This window comes from Typopeltis vanoorti, chromosome 7 (genome assembly GCF_054136105.1).
Source record: "Typopeltis vanoorti isolate ZY-2024b chromosome 7, IOZ_Tvanoo_1.0, whole genome shotgun sequence".
Classification (NCBI taxonomy): domain Eukaryota; kingdom Metazoa; phylum Arthropoda; class Arachnida; order Uropygi; family Thelyphonidae; genus Typopeltis; species Typopeltis vanoorti.
Genome location: NC_143555.1, coordinates 70,180,916 through 70,203,895, shown reverse-complemented (window position 1 = coordinate 70,203,895; position 22,980 = coordinate 70,180,916). Strand labels below are relative to the sequence as shown.

Here is a 22,980-nt window from a genome sequence, read left to right as displayed (position 1 = left end):
TGCAGGTGGTCTATTGAAGTATGGCAGTGCAATTCTTATCTCATCTCATTGTCGAAAATTTAATTTATTTCTACCAACGAGTAAGAAGAAAAGACGAGAACACAACAGACAACTTCAGCCTTATCACATTTCTAATACTAATTAATATTCATAATTATCTTCTCCATCCGCCTAAGGTGGATTGAGTCTACCATGTATAAGAGCTTTCCTGCAGCCAAGTTATTTAAATTTATTGATGTCTTATATCCATTTCTTTCTATAGCTTCAGAGGTATCTTTCCTTTTACATTTATTTTGGAGAATTTCAGGAAATCTTTTAGTAGGCATTCTGTAAATGTTCATACCATTGTACCTGTTTTCTTTGATTCTTGTTATTACTGAAATATGGAAGTGTAATTCTTCTCTCATCTGCTGATTGGTTTTCATTTCGGTCCACGTTGTTTTATTTATTTTACTCAAATATTTGTTATCAAAGCCTAAGAATATTTATTCTTCTTTTATTCTTCTTTATTCTTTTAATCTTTATATATATATACATGTTAAAGATAACAAGACATTTTATTCTTGGTTTCAATCCTTTTTCCAAGTAAGCAAAACAAAGTTTTGCACGTGAAATATATTATCGTCTGAGCTACTTATACGTAGAAGCTAATAACGTTATATCGCTTTCCTTAGTATGTATCCTATAATGCAAAGCACCTCCCCCTCTCAGGCGTGTATAATGCAATGCATAATGGGAGGGACCACTACCCAGACTGGTTTCGACCTTTATCGAGGTCTCTTCAGTGGGAGCCATACCCGGATGAGATACCAAGGTTGAAGTAATGAAGAAGTCATATATATCTGATATACAAGTAGACAAATGATGCTTGACCTTATTAATACAAATCTCTGGATGAGAGAAAGATGTAGGAAGTTTTTTACCTTTGGTGTCATTATACTGTACACGCCCCTTTCAGGCGTGTATAAGGGAAGTGATATGAAGTCATTAGCCTCTATATACAAGTAACTCAGACGTGAATATATTTCACGCGCAAAACTTTGTTTTGCTTACTTGGGAAAAGGATTAAAACCAAGTATAATCTTTCTTGGTATCTTTAACGTATTTTACACCAAGGTAAAAAACTTCCTACATCTTTCTCTCATCTAGAGATTTGTATTAATAAGGTCAAGCACCTTTTGTCTACTTGTATATCAGATATATAAGACCTGCATTATTCAACCTTGGTATCTCATCCGGGTCTGGCTCCCACTGAAGAGACAAACAAGCAGTAAAGCAGAAAATGATGGCATGGGGAAAGGAACAGGCTTTCCTAGAAATGAAAAAAGTTGAAAGATCTGTGTTGAAAGTTGATAAAGAGAGAAGCTGGTTTGTAGCAAACCAATGCAATGGTGTAGAATGTAGCAACATCATTAGAAACATTAACATAGAGATAGAACTGGAAAGGAAGAAACAAGTAGAAGAAAGAAATTTTAAGATAAGTATACAACAGCACTTAGCAGGTAGCCTTTCAGCGGCCTTCTTCAATAGACAATTTACAAAATGTCGCAAAGAAAGGACTATCACTCAAATCTGTGTTGATGGAGAAAACATGTCCACCATTCAAGACATCCTTGACTCCTTTCAAAAACACTACAAAAACATGTTTGAAGACAATAGAACTGTTGGAAATTATAACTCTTGGAACATTAATGACTTTCCTGTTCATGTCCAAGATGGGCTTGACAGCCCCATTACAGCATTTGAAGTTACCACAGCCAATACAGAATGCCAGACAAGAAAATACCCAGGACCTGATGGTCTAGGAATAGAAGTTTATCGTGTGGCCTTGGATTTTATTCTTCCCATTCCAGATATAATATTAAATTCCTTTCTCTCATCAGGAGACACACACCAAGTGAATTTGTAGCAAACCATACAGTCCTCATTCCTAAACCTAATAGCGATCACACCTTAATCAGCAGCTGGAGACCTATTTCTCTATCTAATACTGACCACAAGATATTTTCCGCATTATCAATAACAGGCTCAACGTGGGAATAAAATACATAATTAAAGCACACAGGTGTATGGAGTACCAGGTCGAGCAGTAGAATTTAATCTATTTCTGATAGGTGATCTAATCTTCTTAGTTAACACGAAAAAGCAGTCGTTGGCAGCGCTATCAGTAGACCTTACTCAAGCATTCGATAATGTCCAGCATCCCTTTCTGTTCCTCATCCTCCACCAAATTGGTGTAGGTAAAAAACTGCTATCTTTTATCATAGGAGCCTATGCCAATTCAACCACCCGCCTCCTAGTTAATGGGTTCCTGCTAGACCCAGTAAAAATTCAAAAAGGAGTCAAGCAAGGTTGCCCTCTCAATACCAATGCGGTGCGAGGAATTACAGTGTTCCTTCAACTAAAAAGGAAAATAAGGTATTAGCATATGCCTATGATGTGGTTAGCATATGCCTATGATATGTGGCCAGAACTTTGAAGGATAATGATTCAAATACTGTATATATTTTTTGGTATTTTGGAAAAATATTCAGCAAAAGCAGCAGATTAATTATTAATGCAGACAAAACAAAATTGAAGTTTATGGAAAGTGAGATCTTGGAGGCTTTTCTTTTGAATTAACCCTAAAGAGAGAGAGAGAACCCCTCATTATACTTGGAATCCCCTTCTCCACTTACCCAATATTACCAGTCCAAGAACTTATATACAAGAACTTGGAAATGTTAGAAGACTGGAAAATAGGGGCACTCTCCTTTTCTTCAAAAGCCATAGTACTCAAAACCACAATCCTCCCTGCTCAATTGCATAATATTACAGACATCACAGAAACTGATGAAAAGCAATTCTATAGTAAACCTCTGTAATTTGTTTGGTCTAGCCGATACCAAGAAGTTAAAAAGGAATTTCTTCAACTATCAACGAAGCATGGAGGATTTGGATTTCCAGTCTTAAAATTCTGCTATTTAAGCAATGCAGCTTCAAAATTCCATAAAATATTGCAAACTAATCACACATGTGCAGACCTTCTCCGGTACTACTTGGGTTTTCATCTTCCCGGGTTTGAAGTTAATGATTATAAAGGTCCAAAATTTGAGATTGTTCCTGAATGCTACAACACTCTGTGCTTAACGCTGAGACTGCTAAAACACTTCGGAATTGACATCCTTTCCATTAAAAAAAAGTAAAATTTGGTATAAAGATATCTTTAATCTCTCTTGCCACGAACTTCCACAATTGGGTACTGACAACAACACTTTGTTTCAAAACTTATTGAAGTTCCAAGGATACCCTAACAGGAGGGATCTTGCTTGGTGAATTGCATATGGCCACATTCCAATTAATGCCATCAAATAGAGGTACTTTAACATCGGAGATCGAATCTGTGACATCTGTTACCAATTGGAAACAGTAGAACATGCATTCTACAACTGCCCTCTTGCTCTGCGTATTTGGAACAGATTATGTAATGTGTTCGACATGCCACTGCTTACAACAGAGCAGGTTATTTTTTTTCAATACCCACCACCTGTCAGCAATGGGAAGAGAATTTTGATTTTTATAATTAATGAAATAAAATACCATTTATTGAAGGTTAGAAAAACATGGATTTGCAAACCAGCAATATGACATTCAAATGCTTTATAATATTGTATTGTGGAAATTTTATTGTTCAGTCAGACGTTGTTTGTATTTGGAAAGAATAATTCTAGGAGATATCAAATTTATGAGTAGATGGTGAGACCACCCACATTATGCAATATTCACCAGGGGGAGGGATAAAATTCTGTTTATTCTTGCTATGAGAGATTCTTAAATAGTTCTATCCTCTTAATTCAATGTAGTCTTATAGCCAATTGCGGGGATGATTGGAGAGCAATCCCAGGCAGAGAAGGCCAACTCAAGGCGGTTAACCCAGATGGAGCTAACCACCTGGGGATCGGCCATCTTTGTGCTTTAGTTTCAATTGGTATTTTGGTTGTTCATCTATATGATATTGGTGAAAAAGGAAAACTGATAGCCTTTGGCTATATGATGATATAAAAGAGCTCAGGCCTTTTCTCTCTCTCTCTCATGCTATCTACTGTCTTTTTTTATCCTAACACTATTAGGCTCTCTTGCTCCCCTGTAATAACTACTCTAGGCCTATGATGAGCAATCCTTTACTTTTTTTCACCTCAATAAAGGTGTGTGTGTGTGTAACACACACACACACACACACACACACACACACACACACACACACACACACACACACACACACACACACACACACACACACACACACACACACACACATCATATATATCTGAATGATCCATTCAGAAAAGATTACATGCTGAACTACAAAGCAGAAAATTATGACCAACTGAGGAGTATACTGAATTCAGTGTTCAGTGGAGCGAGATCGATTGCTGGATGGAAGGAATATCGACAATACATGGGAAGTATATAAACAATATTTTACTTAAATGATGTGATATCAGAATGTGTCCCGAGAGTTCGAAGAATACATACAGTAGGAATCAAATGGATGCGTAATCTTATTAAGCAAGAGATTCGTAAGAAAAGGACGATGTGGAAGGAATAACGTTAGAATAAGGATGACGTCCGTTATGAACGTTATAAGCAGCAGGCTAGAATAGTCACAACCGTTGAACGGAAAGCAAAGTCTGATTATGAAAAGAAACTGGCTCTACGTGCTAAAGTCAACCCAAAAGAATTCTATTGATATGCTGCAAGTAAAAGAAAGAATTCATATGAAAGAATAACTCTTCTAAATACAGATGCCGTGAGGGATACAGATGCAGAAGAGATTGTTAAGTTAATGAGTGCCCATTTCTTTAAAAGCTATTAACCTGGTGAACGCAACATTGAGCTCACAGTTACCTCTTCACCAGATGAAGAAACGCAGGGGTGTGAGGCCGAGGTATTAGAGCTGTTGCAGAAACTGAATAAGAATACAGCAATAGGAACTGATGGAATATCAGCACGTGTGCTAAAAGAGTGTTCAGCTGAACTGGCCATTCCTTTGATCAGGATATTTAATATGAGTCTTAGAACTGGGAAGATTCCGCAGGAATGGATGGAATGTATGGTAATTCCATTGCAGAAGAGTGGTGCAATGACCGATGTATCCAACTATCGACCAGTTAGTATCTGAGGAGTGGTGGTGGTGAAGATTTTGAAAAAATTGGTCAGGGGCCCGCATTCAGAAATGGGTTGACAGTGAATATCTACTTTGCAATGAACAACATGGGTTTACTAATGAAAGGTCATGTTTTAGCAACTTGCTCACATTCTATAACAATGTTACCATTGAACTAGACAAGGGGAATGGATACACCATGATACTTTTGGATTTTGTTGAGGCTTTTGACAGAATACAGCATGGCAGACTGCTGCATAAATTGGATAAAATGGGTTTAGGTTATACAATATTAGCATGGATAGGAGGACGGCTGACTGACAGATATCAAAAAGTGGTATACGGGGGATCTGAGTCTGCAAGGTTTAAGGTAACAAATGGGGTACCACTAGGATCAGTGCTTGGTCCACTGTTATTTAATCTGTACATTAATGATATTGGGAAGGATTTGACAAGCGACATACGGTTAGTTACTGATGATGCAAAGATAGGCAGGGTAATCATGAATTCTGCTGATATGCAGTTCTTGCAGAATGATTTGAATAAGCTGGAATTGTGGGCATGGGAAAATGGGTGTCAGTTCAATGTCAGTAAATGTAAGGTCATTCACTTTGGCATGATTACCTATACAATGTCGTATTATATTGGTGGGAATAGGCTAGAAGAAACTAATGAGGCTAGGAATCTTGGAGTGTTAATAGATAGGAAGATGAAGTTCAGGGGCCATGTGACAAAGATTGCAAATACAACTCAAAAGATAACTTCAGTGCTCAAACAAACGTTCACATGTAAAGATAAGGATGTTATTTTCTTCTTTACAAGGCCTTGATAAGCCCTCACTTGGACTATTGTTCGCAGGTATGGTCTCCTGGTTTCCGTTGTGAATCTGATATATTGGAGAGAGAGAGAGAGAGTACAAAGGAGTGTGTTAAAATGATATCAGGATTGTGGAATATTGATTATGAAGAGCGATTGAGAATTTGTAGACTGTAGACACTAGCAAACAGGAGAAACAGGGTGATGAGATTGAGACTTAAACTTCTGAAAGGGTTATACAGGATTTCAATTGATGGAGTTTTTCAATTTATGGAGGGTGAGGAAAGGATGAGAGGGCATCCTTGGAAACTGAGAATGAAGGCTGCCAAGAAGGGTGTGAGGGCTAGATGTTTCACTCAGAGGGTGTTGCGTGATTGAAATGGATTGCCATTGGATGTTTTGAGTGCACGCAGTGTAATTGAATTCAAGAATAAGTAAGATAGCTGCTGGTGTGTGTAGAATGTGGCCTCCCTCGATGAGTCTCTGACTCCCTGGAGGTCTCTCTTAATATTAATAATATATATATATATATATATATATATATATATATATATATATATATATATATATATATATATATATATATATATATATATAATATTCATCAAAGCTTGATTTGATTCCTCAATCTTAAGAAAAGGCTGGTTATATTCCATTAATTCTAGCCCTACCCAAGGGCCTATGAGTTGTGGAAATACTTTCTGAAAATGAAAGCTGTGCCGAACAAAGCGGCCTTTTGCAGCTGCCCAATTTTTAATCCATTCCATCTAACTCGAGTGTTTCTAGATGTTTTTTCAATGTTTTAGGGATGGCGCCTAAAGTACCTATTATTATGGGAACAACTTTTGTTTTCTTTTGCCAGATTCGTTCAACTTCGATTTGCAAATCGCGATATTTTGTAATTTTTTCATTTTCTTTGTTGTCAATCCGACTATCACCTGGTACTGATATTTCGATAAACGTAACACTCTTGTTTTCACTTTTTTCAACCACTGTAATATCGGGTGTGTCACATTCCAAGCTTTTGTCAGTCTGAATTTTGAAATCCCAGAGTATTTTAGCTTTTTCATTCTCAACCACTTTCTGGTGAGTTTTATGCTTCATAGTCCTTAGATACTTCAAACCCATACTTTTTTTTTACATAAATGCCAGTGGATTATCTTAGCTACGTTATCATGCCTTTTACGGTACTCAATTTGTGCGATTTTGCTCCATCCACTTATAATGTGGGCTACCGTTTCTTCATTTTCTTTGCACAATCTGCATTTACTGTCTTGAATTTTTTGTATTTTTACCTTCATAACGTTGGTTTTAATGGCCTGTTCTTGTGCTGCAAAAATTACCGATTCCGTTTCTTTCTTTAGTGCTCCATTTCTCAACCATTGCCAGGTCAAGTTGCTGTCAGCGCTGTCCTCTATGCTGTGAAGGTATTTTCCATGCAATGCCTTATTTTTCCATCTTTCGGTTCTCACTTTTACTTGGTTGGTTTTGTATTCCAATTTTGTCTCCATGGGTTTAAATAAACCCTCTTTCCTTACCTCAATTAGAAAATTTTCCGTTGTTTGCTGCAGATAATCATTTAAATTTCGTTTTTCTTCTTCAATAACTTGCTTCACTTGTAATAATCCTCTACCTTCTTTTTTGCGTGATAGATATAGCCTATCAATATCACTGCGAGGATTGAGGGCATGGTGGATTGTCATTAATTTTCGAGTTTTTCGATCTAAATCTTCCATCTCTAGCTGGGTCCATTCAACAATGCCTGCTGAATATCTCAGAACAGGTATGGCTCAGGTATTAATTGCTTTTATCAAATTTCCAGCATTAAGCATTGACTTAACGAATTTTCTTAATCGTCTTATGTAGTCTGCTCTAGTTCTTTCTTTTATATATATATATATATATATATATATATATATATATATCACATTATATATATCAAATTTAAAATAAATTTTCTTTTAGATTCGATTAAATACCTCGGGTTAATATGCTTGACCTTGTGAATAACACATCAGTAAAATATTACTGAAATTGAATTATTACAATGATAAAAGTTTACGTTTTATTCAATTATTCACTTCCATCTCAAAATGATAGTAAATGATTTATTTAATATCATTTGTCTTGTTATGTACCTGCTATGAACCAAGCAACATTAAAGACCATGAGAAAGTACTCGCAACGAATTGTATTTTCATTTTTCCTTACACGGCATCCAAACGTAGTGCGCCAGTTCTCGATCAAACTAGATGTTCCTCCTACAATTAGGTAAATGGGAATGAATTTTTCTGCTGGGCACTCGAAGAGATACATAATACCTGTAAATAAGAAAAGAAAAACATCTGGAAATGATTACTCAAATACGAAAGTAAACTGCAAGAATATTTCTGGTGCATTTTAACAGAAAATGAAATTGAAAGTGAATAAGTACGATAGATTCGTAGAGGAATATGGGAGGTGTGATCTTCTGGTTTGCGTTCTCTCCCTCCAAAAAAGGTGTACGCATATCAACAACCACTCACCATTCCACACACTACCTTAGGTTTTTCAGATTAATGAGGATTTTTATCGCGAAAACTATGGTTCATGCAGTTTCTTTTATAATCTTTGGATTATATAAAGAGACAAGGAAAGCATTAATTTGATGAAGCACCCTTGGATCGGAATTTGTTTTTCAAATGCAGTTTTATGTAAATTAAAAGTATAATGAAATGATCAAATGTAGATATTTTGCCTAACCTTTCTGTACTTTAAGCAGTTACGATCTTTAAAACTTGATGTCAAAATGTAGATGTTGATGAAGGAAAACGATGAATGATAAGTAAAACAAGTGAGATGGAATTCAATCAAAGCTTAAAAATTCAAAACCTGAGATACAAGAGAGGATAAAAGCGTAAAGATGTTTGACGAATATGATTAAAGCATTCGCTATGAACTAAGAATACATTACATAAATAATAACATTAATAATGAAGATCATGATGATCCCTGTCCTGAAACGTCCTTACTTCTCCCCGCAAATGGATTTCATATTTAAATCATTCATTTATTTCTGCTTCGGAGGTTTTTACATTAGTCTCTTTTCCATCCTTTGGAGATTTAAATTACACATTTTTAGCCTTTTAATGTATTTTGACTTTTAATTTTTGAAGTTTTATGTCGCTATTTATTATACTTGCTGCCGGCGGCTACTCACATCGAAGATTCAACTATTCTAATAAATTCCATATTACCAAATAAAGGGGCAACTTGTGGAAATTACTGTTGTAAGAAAAAGAAGTTTTTAAAACGAATTACTTACAAATGCAGAATGTACGTAGGAAAAATAAAATTGTAATTCGGGTTTATAGAGCTAGCATAAACACTCTATAACAAGAAATCATGTTCTTACCTATGATAATCATTGGGACGGGTAGAACGGATAAAAACGCTCTCACAACCATCAGACATCCGACTATAAAAAAAAGAAGTAAGAAAAGTTTTTACCAAAATTATGGAAAAGTCAGTAATTTTAAATAAAACATATTTCTATTTCTGTAGCATAGCACACTCAGCTATGAAACCGTCCTTTGGCAACAACAAAATTTAGGACTTCAAATTTGCGTATACAAAAAATGGCGCTGATCAATGGAAGTTATTTGGTGAGTTCGAATTATAGTGGCAACAAATATGATTATCATGCGAGTGTATTTATTATATTTGTTTATTAATTATATGTGTTCTCCGATGCCAGTTTGCATATTTTATGAGACGAAAAATCCAGGCCTCGTGAGGATGATAACGACTACATTTCAACTAAATTTCGAAATTGCTTCTTTTTCACAAGATCGATTCTGTAATTTTCTTCTACAATTATATTTTATAATAAATCCAACAAAAATGACTAGAGAGAGAGAGAGAGAGAGAGAGAGAGAGAGAGAGACCAAAGTACCATTCATTCCAACCCTCCCCCTTCCCCGAAAAAAAGGGTTAGATCACAACAATCATGACTTGCTTGAAACGTGGAAGTAATTCACACTGGATCTGAATTCTCATATACGCATCTCCCAGTTTCTGGCAGTAGAAGCATTTTTTTTCTATTCTTCTTCTTGTTATTATGGATTATATGAAGCTACAAGCTAAGGCCTAAAGGCAGGTGTATTATATCTTTCTATGTGTGTGTGTGTGTGTTTCATATGCCAATTTGTCTATTGTCTGGGAAAATAGAACCAAAGTTTCCAGGACACTGAAACGTCTTGTGTGTGTTTATACCAGAAAACTCATCTTAAATTAAAAGCTTATAAATATTCATAGCATACTTTGGGATTTTGAATCGGCGTTCTATGATCACCATGTGGATGAGGAGGAATTGTAATTAGTTGCTGATAAAAACTTTCTACGGTTGATTATCACTGCGAAAAATTCGGCTGAGGAACTATCCGTGGCGAATATCATGCGCATGCAGTTCTTCACACACAGTTGTGTGTTTGTGTGTGTAATCCCACAGATTAAACTTTTCTGTAGATTAGTGTATTCGTTGCTCCTTCCATACTGCTCTTTGCGACTGCCGGAAAAGCAGTTCGTGATGTGGGTCGTTGGGGTGGGTAGCCAAGTCGGCGTTCAAATTCATCCTAAAGGTGCTCTATGGGATTCAGGTCAGGGCTCTGGGCTGGTAATTCGAATTCTGGAATGTTATTATCAACAATCCATTCCGTCACAAGCCTTGCTTTATGGCCCGTAGCATTTTCATGCAGATACTGGCAATAGTCATCACCGAATTGATCTTCTACCGTAGACAATACGCAACGGGTCAAAATGTCTGTATGGATGAGGAGGAATTCTTGATTTCTGCATTTCTTGGTGTAGTCAACGTCATATTCCACTACTGAGTTGCCTGAAAGATCTCAATGTGCATTTAAAAACTGAACGCACTCTGCGTGTGCATTCCAGTTATGGCTGTGCTATTCTTAATCTGAACCTTTGCTGTAGCAAAGTAATCGATATTAGTTGGAATTCAGGCCGTGAGGCAAATATATATGTTAATTACGCGTGTTCTTTTAGCTAATTCGTCCGTATTGTGAAATCAAAAATCCAAGTTTATGTGAGGAAAAAAAAAATTGTGCGATCTCCGTTATGTGACTCGATAACTCGCCTTCCAGTCGAACAGTACTCAAGTTCTAGACGGCGTTTGAACGAGGTCTTTCCAAATGAACATTAAATTACGAGATACGTTTTCATTCATCAATTATACAAATCGGTGCATCGTCACTGATAATATAAATTAAATTCATAATGTACATGCAAAAGTAAACTAAATAAAATACTTACCGGTTACAATCCACATGCAAACAACTGACAACAGAAATTCCAATTGACCTATAGACTCTTGCCTTGCTTCTCGAACTCTTCCAAAAAGAGAGTCGTAAGATGGAGGAGGAGATGTAGCTGAATGTTTAATAATATTATATTTTCAACCAAAATAATTTTAATTTTGAACTTAAAAAACTAAATAGATGGGAAATATAAAACAGAAACTACACTTTTTTTTATATTCAATACTTTAGAAAACCTTTAATTATAATTAAATTAAATGCTATAAATATACAACCCATGGAAGTTACACGTTCATTTTTATTTGGAGTGATTGCATCCTGTTCTAGTGTAGAGTGCGAAGCAAACTCAGTGCGCTGTTCGTTTTAAGTATACATACTCGTGGCTTCGTTTCCAGATAGAAATAGCAGTATTATATGTATGTTTTGTAAATAACAGCGCAGGGAAATAGTTCATTGATTTGTATGTGTGTGTGTGTGTGTGTGTCATGGCAAAAGTGCTAAACATGAATTTCTGTATTATGCTATTATTTAATTAACAAATCATACAAGCCGCTGTTCACTTAATATTTATGAGTGGTAACCTCAGTACAGTTTTGCGTTTGCATCTTATTTTTTTATTAAACTTTTTATTGATGAATGAAATTTATATAACAGTAAAATAGATTTCGTAAATGTCATTATTAAAATAAAACTCACAGTCAGTTGCTTCCGTATTTGAGTGATACGGGCCAAAAGATTGCTGACACGTTGAAATAGTAAATTCAGACAATTGAGGTCTTTCTTGTATGTAAACATCGATGTCAGGAGAATCGGAAGAGGACTTCATCTAGAAAAAAATAAATACAACAATACAAAGAGAATTATTTTGTACATTATTTTGACACTTCCACCTAATTTTATAACCCACTATCAATTGCATAAGATTTCCAGACACGGACAGACTGAAGCAATTTAAAGTATCACAATCGAATGTGTCGTAATTTCCGATTCTTTTAACGGTTGAGCCTGAATGCATTTCACGCATTCAGTTCATGTTAGACAGATAATTCTTAATGACTAAAAAATCAAATTTCTGTTTGTGAAGCTAAAACATGTTTTTATTGGTCACAACGCTTTCTAGTTGTCGATTAAAACACATCATGAGACAAATCACAAAATCATCTGCAGAGTTAACATAACAAACTGTCAAGAGGACAACCGCTGATCAGTTAACTATCAAAAAGATACAGAAGGTGAGACAGCATAACCGATGTTTATTTACAAGCTTAAGTTATAATGAAATGCGTGTAACAGAGCCTCCTACACTCAGTCGTATAGGCGAATCCCTTTGTTCGGAAACACCTCATATCGAATCTTATCCGTTACGTGAGGAACTTTTATCTGGTCTCTTTCAACGACAGGTGAGTTAACCGGCCTCATACGGATGCAGAGGGTTTATTTTTTCTCGGAAACTCGGGTTTTTCGTGCCCCCCAAAACAGGCAAACTCTCCCCGTGAACACGTACCGATTGTAGTGAGGAACACCTGACATAGGCGTGATTCGTCAGCTATGCAGGTGCGGAATCTGGATAAAAATAGGAGGGAATTAAGATGGTGCTGTAATTCCCGGTAAAAGGATCTATAACGGCCGTTGTATCATCATACGAAATAAATAAACAAAATAAAAACTGAGTGTAATGACTGTTGTTGGTGCAAGGAGAGAAAAGAGTGGCTCTTATAGAATTAACAGACTGTAATGCTGATCTGTTCATAAAACGTATTTATAAAATGAACAGTATAAACCGATAACGGATACAAGACGCGAATAAAAAGACTATGAAAATACAAAGGTACACACAGCAAATGTCATCAGAACTTCAAAATAGTATGCATAGAGTGATCAGAAAAAATATACTGTATTAAGTAATTCAAAATCTTTGGAACAATGCTAGTTATTACTCGTACGTTCTGTGGCATATTGCGTGTCATACCCGCGGTTGATGGATTTTTGATGAAAGAAGACCAGACTTGGTGTATTATTAAACAAACTTGGTGTAGGATTAGTTTTAGTTACATTGTGTGTGGGATACGAAACTTTATGAATCCTTCTCTAGAAGTGTCTAGAATTTCAATTCCATTTGTTAAAGGGTTGTCAGAGGTATATGGCGAGACTTCGCCAAATTGACGTGCAAGTTTCTTTCCGTCAGTTCGTAAACTTTCCTTTTTTCCTTCCAAGCCTTTCTGAAAGAAGAACATCATCCTCTTTCTTATTGTGGAGTTTCGATCCCGTGTGCATTTTGTTATTATGAGCTGGGCAGACAGTTCGTTCCGCTCAAATTCGTCTAGAACAGAGGTCGGCAACGCAATGCCCGCGGGCGCTTTAGAGCTTGCAGTGAATTTTTAGTGCGCCCTCAGAGAAATTATTGTAAACTGCTTTGGAACTCGCAGCGGTAATTTTGCAGCGTAGATCGCAGTATATCTGAGAGATACATTCATTACTAGTATGCGCTAAAATTCAAGAAAACATCAAGACAAAACACTGCAAATATAATACATGATGGTACAAATTAAGTGAATATTGAATCCAACATTATTTCATAGCCGAATATAAAAATTATGAGTTTCGTGCAGAATATATAAAAACTAAAAGTTTCGGCGAATGCAAGCATAAGTAGTGCCTTATGAGCAACTCGTAGTAAAGGTGGAGCAGGCTCCAGACCTCTTTCCTTAGTATTTTCCATAAATGTAAAGCACATCTTTCAGAGGTCAGCAACCTTTTTAATACGAAGAGCGCAATATAAAATTTGAAAATTACGGAGGACTCGACTCGTGACACAGGCATTTTTTTTCTCTCATTTCAGGCTCGCTATGATTAGTTGTTTTTAAGAAAAATTAGATTTCAAATTGTAACATTATTTTATTTACCTCGCTTTTACAACATATTTTTGTCATATATGAATGAATATAAAATAGCATAAAAAATAAAAAATGAATACAAAAAGAATATTCATGTTAACAATTAGCATGTATCTGTCAGATCAGATTCGAGGGCCATGCTTTATCAATCATAATGCCAAATGTATTTGTTTATTATGCAATAATAGTGTGGCTATTTCTAAAAAAAAGTAATATAGAAAGACATTTCAAAGCCATTCATGTCAATTGTAATTTAAGTTTGATTATTTAAATCAGGAGTCTGGAACGTAGCGCCCGCGAGCATCATAGAGCTCGAAGTATTGCGCCCTTCATATGAAAAAGGTTGCCGACCACTGGACTAGAAGAATATCAAGAGTATTTTACAGCAAGAATCTGATAAGTCTACTTTATTTATGAATTCGGAACAGCACTAAAGTCCTACACAAACGTTATCTTCTTCTTGCCTTAACAACACGATTGCCTTAAATTTCACAATTTTGAGAAATCGTCCTAAGTAATAATTCAGTAATAATTCCTGTATAATTATTTAAATTTATTTCTTTGAATTATGATAGTTGTACATGGAATTACTCTCAGTAGTTCATAGTATACGTTGTCAAGCGCTAGCAATTTAAGCGTTGTTCTTATTGTGTTTATCTCTTTTCAACTGTATTGACAATGGCTAGGAAGCCTAGTCGAAAATTTAATATTTAATCGAAATCTTAAATATTTTTTCCTAACATAAGTGCATTGTATTACTTCATAATTTCTCATTAGGATAATTTGGTTTGTTTTATATATATATATATATATATATATATATATATATATATATATATATATATATATATATATATATATATATATATATATATATATATATATATATATATATATATATATATATATATATATATATATATATGAATGTAAAATGATCGGAAAGACCAGGCGAATGAACATGCATTTTCCATCGAAGCGTCTTCCACCGTTTTGATGGAAACTTAAAACTTTGTATCCAAAACGTTCTGGGTTGGCATATGAAAAGAAGGACGTATTCGAATAAACTAGCCACTGCTGTGAGAATAGACCGTCACAAGATTTCTAATTCTACATTAAAAAAAATCGTGTTGACATATTCACGACTCATGATTAATTCTATGTTTGCCTAATATGAAAGCTTATCCAATAAGAGTAACGTTTTTTAAAACCGTTTTTTTTTTCACAAGATCTCAATGGTTAATCGATTTTCATCACAGAATTTCTAATAAACTCACTCTTTATTTCCACATTTCTGCACAATCAAATGGAGAATGGGCGCGCGCGCGCTCACACACATATGACATAAATGCTCCTAATCTTAATCAATAACATTACTTCTTATCTAGAAGCAAACAAACCTGTGTCTGTCGATTTCTCATCACCAATCCTAGGTCGACACCCGTTGCTATCCGAAAGCCAAAATGTTATTCCCTTTGGGAAATTAAAAAAAAAGTTGTTAGATTTATTTTATTTTATTATTTATTATTATCAGTAGAGCTGGTGACGCTAATCTTAAATATGCTTGTTTTTATGCTATTCTGTTTGTCACATTTTGTAATTTGAAGCTTGAAACTAAACTAAACCTTTTAGTTCATTTCAGCGCATTTCCCCACCCTTGATCTCTCATTTCGGAAAAATAAATATTCGGGATACAATCAATAATTTTACTCATTTATTTGTAAATGAGTAAAATTTATTTTTTTTAGTTCTTGACAGTTTACAATTCATTATTGCAAACTGTCAAGAAAATTTCTCACGTAAAGAAAGTCGTGTAAGATGCCAATGGTGTTTGGGGCAATTAAAAATTAATTTACAGTGGGTGACTGTCAGAGGTCACTTGGTTGTCCACGTCTAACACCTGCTGTCACAATGATGATGTCATGTTGTGTATTATTATTTTTCTTCCCTTTAACAGGTTTGGCCTTTTAAAGGGAAGATCGAGTAACTTGGTTTCATGAAAACCTTATTATGATAGTCTTTAATCCTGCCTGCATAGTCTTCTCTGTCCATCCTTTGCATCTACTTGCTGATTTTCCTTTCTTGTTGAATGCAGAATCCGAGTTTCTCGCCACAACTGCTGTATGAGTTCGACTAACTCGTCTTCAGATGGAAACTCCATACAAACTTTCTTCATCACTATGACAGAATTCGAATCCGTCTTTCCGACCAAAAAGGCATCGCCGTCATTACAGACTGAACTAATGGAACTACGGAGGGATGGGGGGTTATCTACCTTTGTAGAAGTAAAAGAAAATTAATACCGTTGACGGACACATAAGAAAATAGTTCAAACGATGTAAAGAATACGATGGAAATAAGTGAGTTCAATTTTCATTTCCCAAAGGAAAAGAAAAAAGGTAGGAATTGAGAAGCTATTTGAGAAACTGAACGGCAGAGAGAGTTTACATCTTCTGATTATGAAGATTTTATTTGATAGAGCAATAATGCTGTAGAAGACTATTTAATGGCAATAGGTTAACAAACGTCGTAGGTGGATTGACCTAAATTGACTGGAATAAATACTAAGGAAAGTGATCGGAGCTTAATCCACATTTACTACAAGTTGCCTCAGACTTGAACTATGTTCAGGCGCAAACTTAATTTACTTGTCTGTTTGCTTACTTGGGAAAAAGGATTAAAACCTAGCTTATAAAATTGCTTTGTATCTTTAACATAGTATATACCCAAGGTAAAAAACTTTCTACATCTTACTCTCATCCTGAGATTTATATTTAATAAGGTCAAAGCACCTTGTGGCAATTCGTTTAGGTAAAATTTATAAGCTCTGCATTACTTCAACCGTGGCATTTTTGGGTCTGGCTCCCATTGATAAAGGGAGTCAGAAATCATAAAGGCCGAAACTGGTCTGGGTAGTGGCCCTTGCCTTCAATGTTCAGGCGCAAACTTGACTTACTTGTCTGTTTGCTTACTATCTTTAACATATAATTGCATTGAACCATTAATAAATAAATGACAAAGTATAAAATAATTGAATGTCAAACAAGCGAAAGCATGAAAAAGTGAAAGTTGAGAATGCAGAAAGGAGAAATAATTGTAATTCCAAAATTCCTAATCATAACCAAATTCACCAACGATCTACTAGAAATAAAATGATATAGACATGTCAGATAAGAAGATACTGTTACAAACTTTCTGTTAATTTTTCTATTACCTTGCTTTGTCTGTTCTTTACTTAAAACGTCGTGAACTGCCGTGAAATGGACGACTGCCTATCGACTGCAGTCATTTATTTGTTTCTGCTAGATCCTGTTTTCTCACGCATAACGTTACTGATACCAAGGGTGAAGCAAGATGCTTTTATACTCTCCGTCATCGGATTACAGAGAGGGGAAAATTTATGAGCAGTTTGCTCGCACTGAGAGGGCATGGAGTTTACGCACCAATGTTAGAAATAAGATGGCTTTTTGGTCTTTTGTGTTTGAAGAGATCCGTTTTGCAGCTTGTTCACCTAGTTCATTGGGGTGAGTAGACGTTTTTAAGAAGCACTTTGCTGCTCGAGATTGCAGAAAATAGTACATATAAGGGATATCTGTGTCACGATAAAGTTGAACTTGCCTAATAAACCATGGAGCGTTTAGAATCATACGTAAACATTTGTTTTACACTCGTTGCAATTTGAAAATATTAGTATTGAATATGTGGCTCTAAGCTGAAGAAGTGTATGTGATTATAAGACGAATCATCAACTCGAAGGGAAACACTTCGGTTCTGATGTTTAACTTGATGTTCCTGTTAATTAGAGAGTAGAGCTGGGCGAAGGCTTTGCATTCTTTAGCAAATAAGGTTGAATACGATGGTTGAAGGTTAGTCTTCTATCCAGGAGTACCCCCGAGATATTTGGTTTCTGTTTGCCAAGGAAGTTTGGTATTGAACAGGAAGAGGTCCCCCTTTGGGAGATACCGATCTTCTAGTGAAAAGCATAGCTATGCTCTTTTTTGAGGTTATATATATATATATATATATATTTTGAGGTTATATATATATATATATATTTTGAGGTTATATACAGGGTGTTCGGGATAAATTTGACAGTTTCATAAGGAAAAAGAAAATCTTCTTTGTATCTATTAAATTTAATGAATTGACAAAAATCATTACAGGCAGAGTTAATTACAATACTATCAACAAGATTTACTCAAAATAACCACCATTAGCATCGATCACAGCTTCAATTCTGCTTCGGAACCTCGAACAAGCTGATGCTACAGTCTCCCTGGGAAGGGCCGCAAAAACTGTTTTAATTTTATCCATTAACTGGGCTTTTGTATTACTGGAAGTGCGATTGGTGTCTTTTTCAACTGCGCCCCATACAAAATAATCCATGGGGTTAAGGTCTGGGGAGTTTGGAGGCCAAACATTTGGACTGGTGAAGTCGTAGAAATTTTCAGACAACCATTTTTGACTTTTCCCAGAGGTGTGGCAAGGGGCCGAATCCTGCTGCCATACATACGGCCTACCATTGGCTACCCTTGTTATCCAGGGCTTGACTACAGTTAGCAACTCCACGAACAAAGCCCGAATTCCAATGCCAGGGTTCTTCAACACCTGTTCCTGCAGATTTGCGAGGAATTCTGCTGTACGAACGCAATCAGATCGTCTGCTAGGGATCTTTCTTCTTGCTACATCCTCGTAGTCACCATTGCAAGTCTCTAGTTCATGCCTGATTGTTTTTACTATATTCAGGGAGCATTGGGCAGCAGTCGTAATATCCTTATTTTGATGGCGGGCACGAATCATCATGATACAAGTTATTCTCTTCCATGATTCAGGTGGGTTCCAGCTATCCATCCTTTCTGACATCTTGTATATGAATGAAGAAGGGTCCAAACTTTTAAATGAAGAGAAGTGTGTGTTAATACATGTAACTTACGGAAAAATATAATTAATTATAAATATGTCAAATTTATCCCGAACACCCTGTATATATATATATATATTTTGAGGTTATATATATATATATATATATATATATATATATATATATATATATATATATATATATATATATAAACCAAATTGTTCTTTTGGAAGAATGTTTAACTTATTTACTGAGGCTTGAAGTCTAGAGAGGTTGATTTTTTCCGTTATTTTACCTAAGTTAGAGATCAGGCTGATGGACGCTAATTTTGAGGTTGGCGTGGGTCTTGACCTGGTTTTTGTATTGGGTTAATATCTGCGATTTTCCAAGAGGAAGAAAAATATAGAAATCTCAAGATTGAACTTATTATGTTGGTAAGATGCACAAAAGCTCTGCGGGGCAACAATTTGATTACTTTATTTGTAATGCCATCAGGACTAGGAGCTGTTTTATTCTTTAAGTTCTTTATGATGTCATAAATTTCTGCTGGAGAAGTAGTTGCGGATTGACAACTGCAGGTATCAGAGAGTTTTAATACGTATCTGACATGGCGATGAATTTTATAAATGTGGTTGAAGTTTAGAAATGTTTTCTATGGCTTCTTTTTCTGTGTCTAGCAAGGCTTAGGGTTTTTGGAGAGTTAGAAGAGATCTGTCCTTGTTTCTGAGATTCCTCAATTGCTTCCCGAGAGAGTAATCAGTAGGTGAGATAGAAGCTAACGTTTTTCCCATATTTGATTTCTATGAGCTTCAAGAGCACCTCTAACTTCACTGTTTAGTTTGTTGAGAATTTTTTTGTCTTGTGGGGCACGTGTGTTGTGATATCTTTTTCTCGCTTTATGTTTCTTTCTAATCTAATTCAAAATATCTTCTGGTAAACGATTGCACTTGGGGGCAGTTGTAGTTGAATTGATTGCCATTATGGCTGTATTGATTTGCTGCGTAATATTTTTGACAGCTGTATCAACTTCTTCTTTGGTTCTGATACGGAAGAACAGGATCAATATATTACGGAAGAGCTTTTGATAGTTTTTCTCAGGATATGAAGGAATGGGGGGGGGGTAGGAGGAGACAGTTATTTTTCCAGTTGGAGCAGAATTGCACTGTGGTCTGATGAAAGTTCATTAAATGTATTTAAGTTATACTGTAATTTAATATTCTGCAGAATGACAATATCCAGAATGTCATCAGTGCCGAAAGGACTATGATGAGCTGGCTCAGTGGTGCCTGCTACAAGAGCGTAGTTGAATCCAGAGGAGTTGTAAAGGATGCAGCCATTTTTGTTGGTAGTTCTACTATTCCATGCAGGGTGCTTGTAATTTAAGTCCCCAGCAATAATGATGGGTACAGCGTTCAAATCAGAATGTAGATTTTAACGATGGGTTGTAGGCTGCGTAGATTTTGAGTTTTCTGGCTGAATCTGTGAACTTCTATTCCAGTGATCTCAAGATTAGTGGTGTTGAAGGGTTGGTTAATGAATTGTGATTAATGTAATTTTTAATGAAGATGGCGGTGCCACTACCTCTGCAGTTGAGTCTCTTGTTTCTGTAGAGATGGTATCCTTTAAGTTTGGGGTTATCTGCAGGTCTCAAGGGCGATTCATTATTAAGATAATATATGGATTGCATCTCACGGTGAATTCTTGGAGTTCCAATACCATGTTTCTAAGGCCAGTCGCATTCCATGAGATAATCTGTTTTTTTTTTGTTTCTATACATTTATGAGTGGATTTCCTGTAAGATATTTTTATGGAGTTCGATAAAGGGTTAGATTTGATGAAGATCTGCAGCGCATTTGCAAGAGAAGCCGTGATGATAGCTGCTAGGTTTGAATGTGATTTTGGTTGATTCTTATGAGGTGTAGCCTTTCTTGAACGGACCACCTCTGCATAAGTCGTTATCTGCCGTTGGTGATATTTGTTCTCTTGAAGGTCTCAGGCTGCGGCTGTTGAACCTCGGTCATGTTTTGTTGAATATTGGAAGACAGTGGGGTTAAACCTAGTGGTGTTCGTAAACTAAAAGAGAAGGCGGATTGTTTGTTTGGTTCCAACCGCCTGTTTTCAGGATGTTGAATATATCCTCTGTAATTTGTTGGGTGAGGGCCACTGCAGTTTGCCATCTAACCGGGGTGCTTTTCGGCTTGGTGCAGGTGTTAGTAGGGTGGCTCTCGGCGCATTTTAGGCGTTTCTACTCTACCTTACATAACTTTGGAGCATGGCCAAATCTCTGACATCTGTGTCGCTGTTCTGTTGAAGCCCTTTTCCTTAGCGGTTCCGGGCTGATTTTTATCCCCCAGATCGATGTCAGGTCATAGATAGTTTTGCATGTGTGATGGATCTCCATCAGGACTAGTGGCATCGGACATTTGCCAGCTCTGGTCATTCTGCTGACCTTGATGGGTGGCAGGTCTTAACAGTAAAGATCAGTAGCAATTTCTTCTGTGGGAATATCCTCAGATACACCTCGGAAAATTACCTTCAATTTTTCTCCGAGCTAAGGGAAAAAGTATGATATTGCATGTCATTAGTGTCCATTTCCTTAATAATTCTTCGGTAGTCCAATACGTTGGCGGCTGGAACTTGATGCCAACGTTCACATTCTTGGCTCTTGTGTAAGCTATCTGTAGGTTAGACATGTTGGCCCTTAAAGACGTCTACCTGCTCTTCTCTCTAAGAATGATCGGTGGAACTTTCTCTTTGGGGGAGGAAGAGGAGTCGGAATTGGGAGCATCCTCATCCATGACATCATCCGTGGATTGCCAACTGTGGCTTGTGTTTTGAGCTTATTGCACACGTGACCTCTCTCTGATCTGAGGGAGTGGAGAACCTCTACTCTGTGACAAACAGAAGAGGTTTAGAAAAACTGGCCATTCCATTTCGAATTTTTTAAGTAACCTATCCAGTGAATCTATCAGGGCGTCAGTGTCGACTTCACTCATTGTCAAAGATAGTAGAGATAAGATACAGTCGAGAAGAGGGTTTTAGAGTCCACGCATGAAATCCTGAGATCCAATAGGATCTATCCGCAAAGAAAGATCCCGCAGCCCAGAAGGACTGCCATCAAGAAAGAGCGTTAGAAAAAACGCTCGACGCCGCAATGGAAGAGTCGTGATCTTCAACTGGGCCTCAGCTCGAGTTTTCCACTGCCTTAGAACCAGATATTCACCACTGGTACTCGTGTTGGGTGGGGCCTACACTGCCATTGACCTCATGTTTGGAAAACATGAGGTCAATGGCAGTGTAGGCCAATGGCATGAGGTCGATGAGGTCAATCCCGTTTGGAAAACACGGAAGTTTTTTCCTTCCTAATTTAAACTTTTTACCCCGCACACACAAAATGTTTACTCGGATTTTTTTTTCATACACACACACACACACATACACATCTATTACAAAAAAACATATATAATTATAATGATTAACAATAATAATGAATATCAAAAATTGTCATCCATAAGTAATCATTGCACTTGCCTTTAAAAATAGCTCAACCACGAAGAATTCAAGCAGGGTTCTGTTAAGGTAGAAAAGCGTAGCCTTTCTTTTATATAATACAGTTGTAAGGCAACTTTAGCCTAGTACTCCGCGATCAAAGTCACTTTGTTTGTTGTCGCTCCACCATAGCCCAGACTGTTTTTCAAGAAGCTGTTTTGTTTTGTTTTGTTTTTTTTTGATGACAAATTCAGACGCGCTGTCTAAAGACCCCCCCCCCCCCTTGATTACTTCCTATCAGAAATTTGCGGAAATCTTACGTATGTGCGATAGTAAAATGAAAGTTTCAATTTCGTATCTATATATGTATATCAAGACCTTTTTCATACTTCGTATACGAAGAATCTGCATTTGTTTGGGTGATCAATTTCTTTAAGTGTTTATCTTCTTATCAGAGCT

General features: G+C 36.3%; 1 protein-coding gene across 5 annotated transcripts in view; it reads right to left on the bottom strand.

Moving 5' to 3' along the window:
• Positions 1 to 22,702, bottom strand: part of LOC150104763 (transmembrane protein 272-like) — a 30,188-nt gene extending 7,486 nt beyond the window's left edge. The window contains exons 1-5 of one of the 5 annotated variants that reach the window (XM_090395938.1): positions 22,564 to 22,702; positions 11,974 to 12,103; positions 11,273 to 11,389; positions 9,357 to 9,419; positions 8,101 to 8,283 (exon numbers count right to left, since the gene is read on the bottom strand). In XM_090395938.1, the coding sequence (XP_090252064.1) occupies positions 8,101 to 8,283; positions 9,357 to 9,419; positions 11,273 to 11,389; positions 11,974 to 12,103 (493 nt within the window). In that variant the 5' untranslated portion in view covers positions 22,564 to 22,702. The remainder of the gene's footprint in view (positions 1 to 8,100; positions 8,284 to 9,356; positions 9,420 to 11,272; positions 11,390 to 11,973; positions 12,104 to 22,563) is intronic. The other 4 variants (XM_090395942.1, XM_090395940.1, XM_090395939.1 and 1 more) reach the window with 4 other exon arrangements.
• Between the last annotated feature and the right edge of the window lie 278 nt (positions 22,703 to 22,980).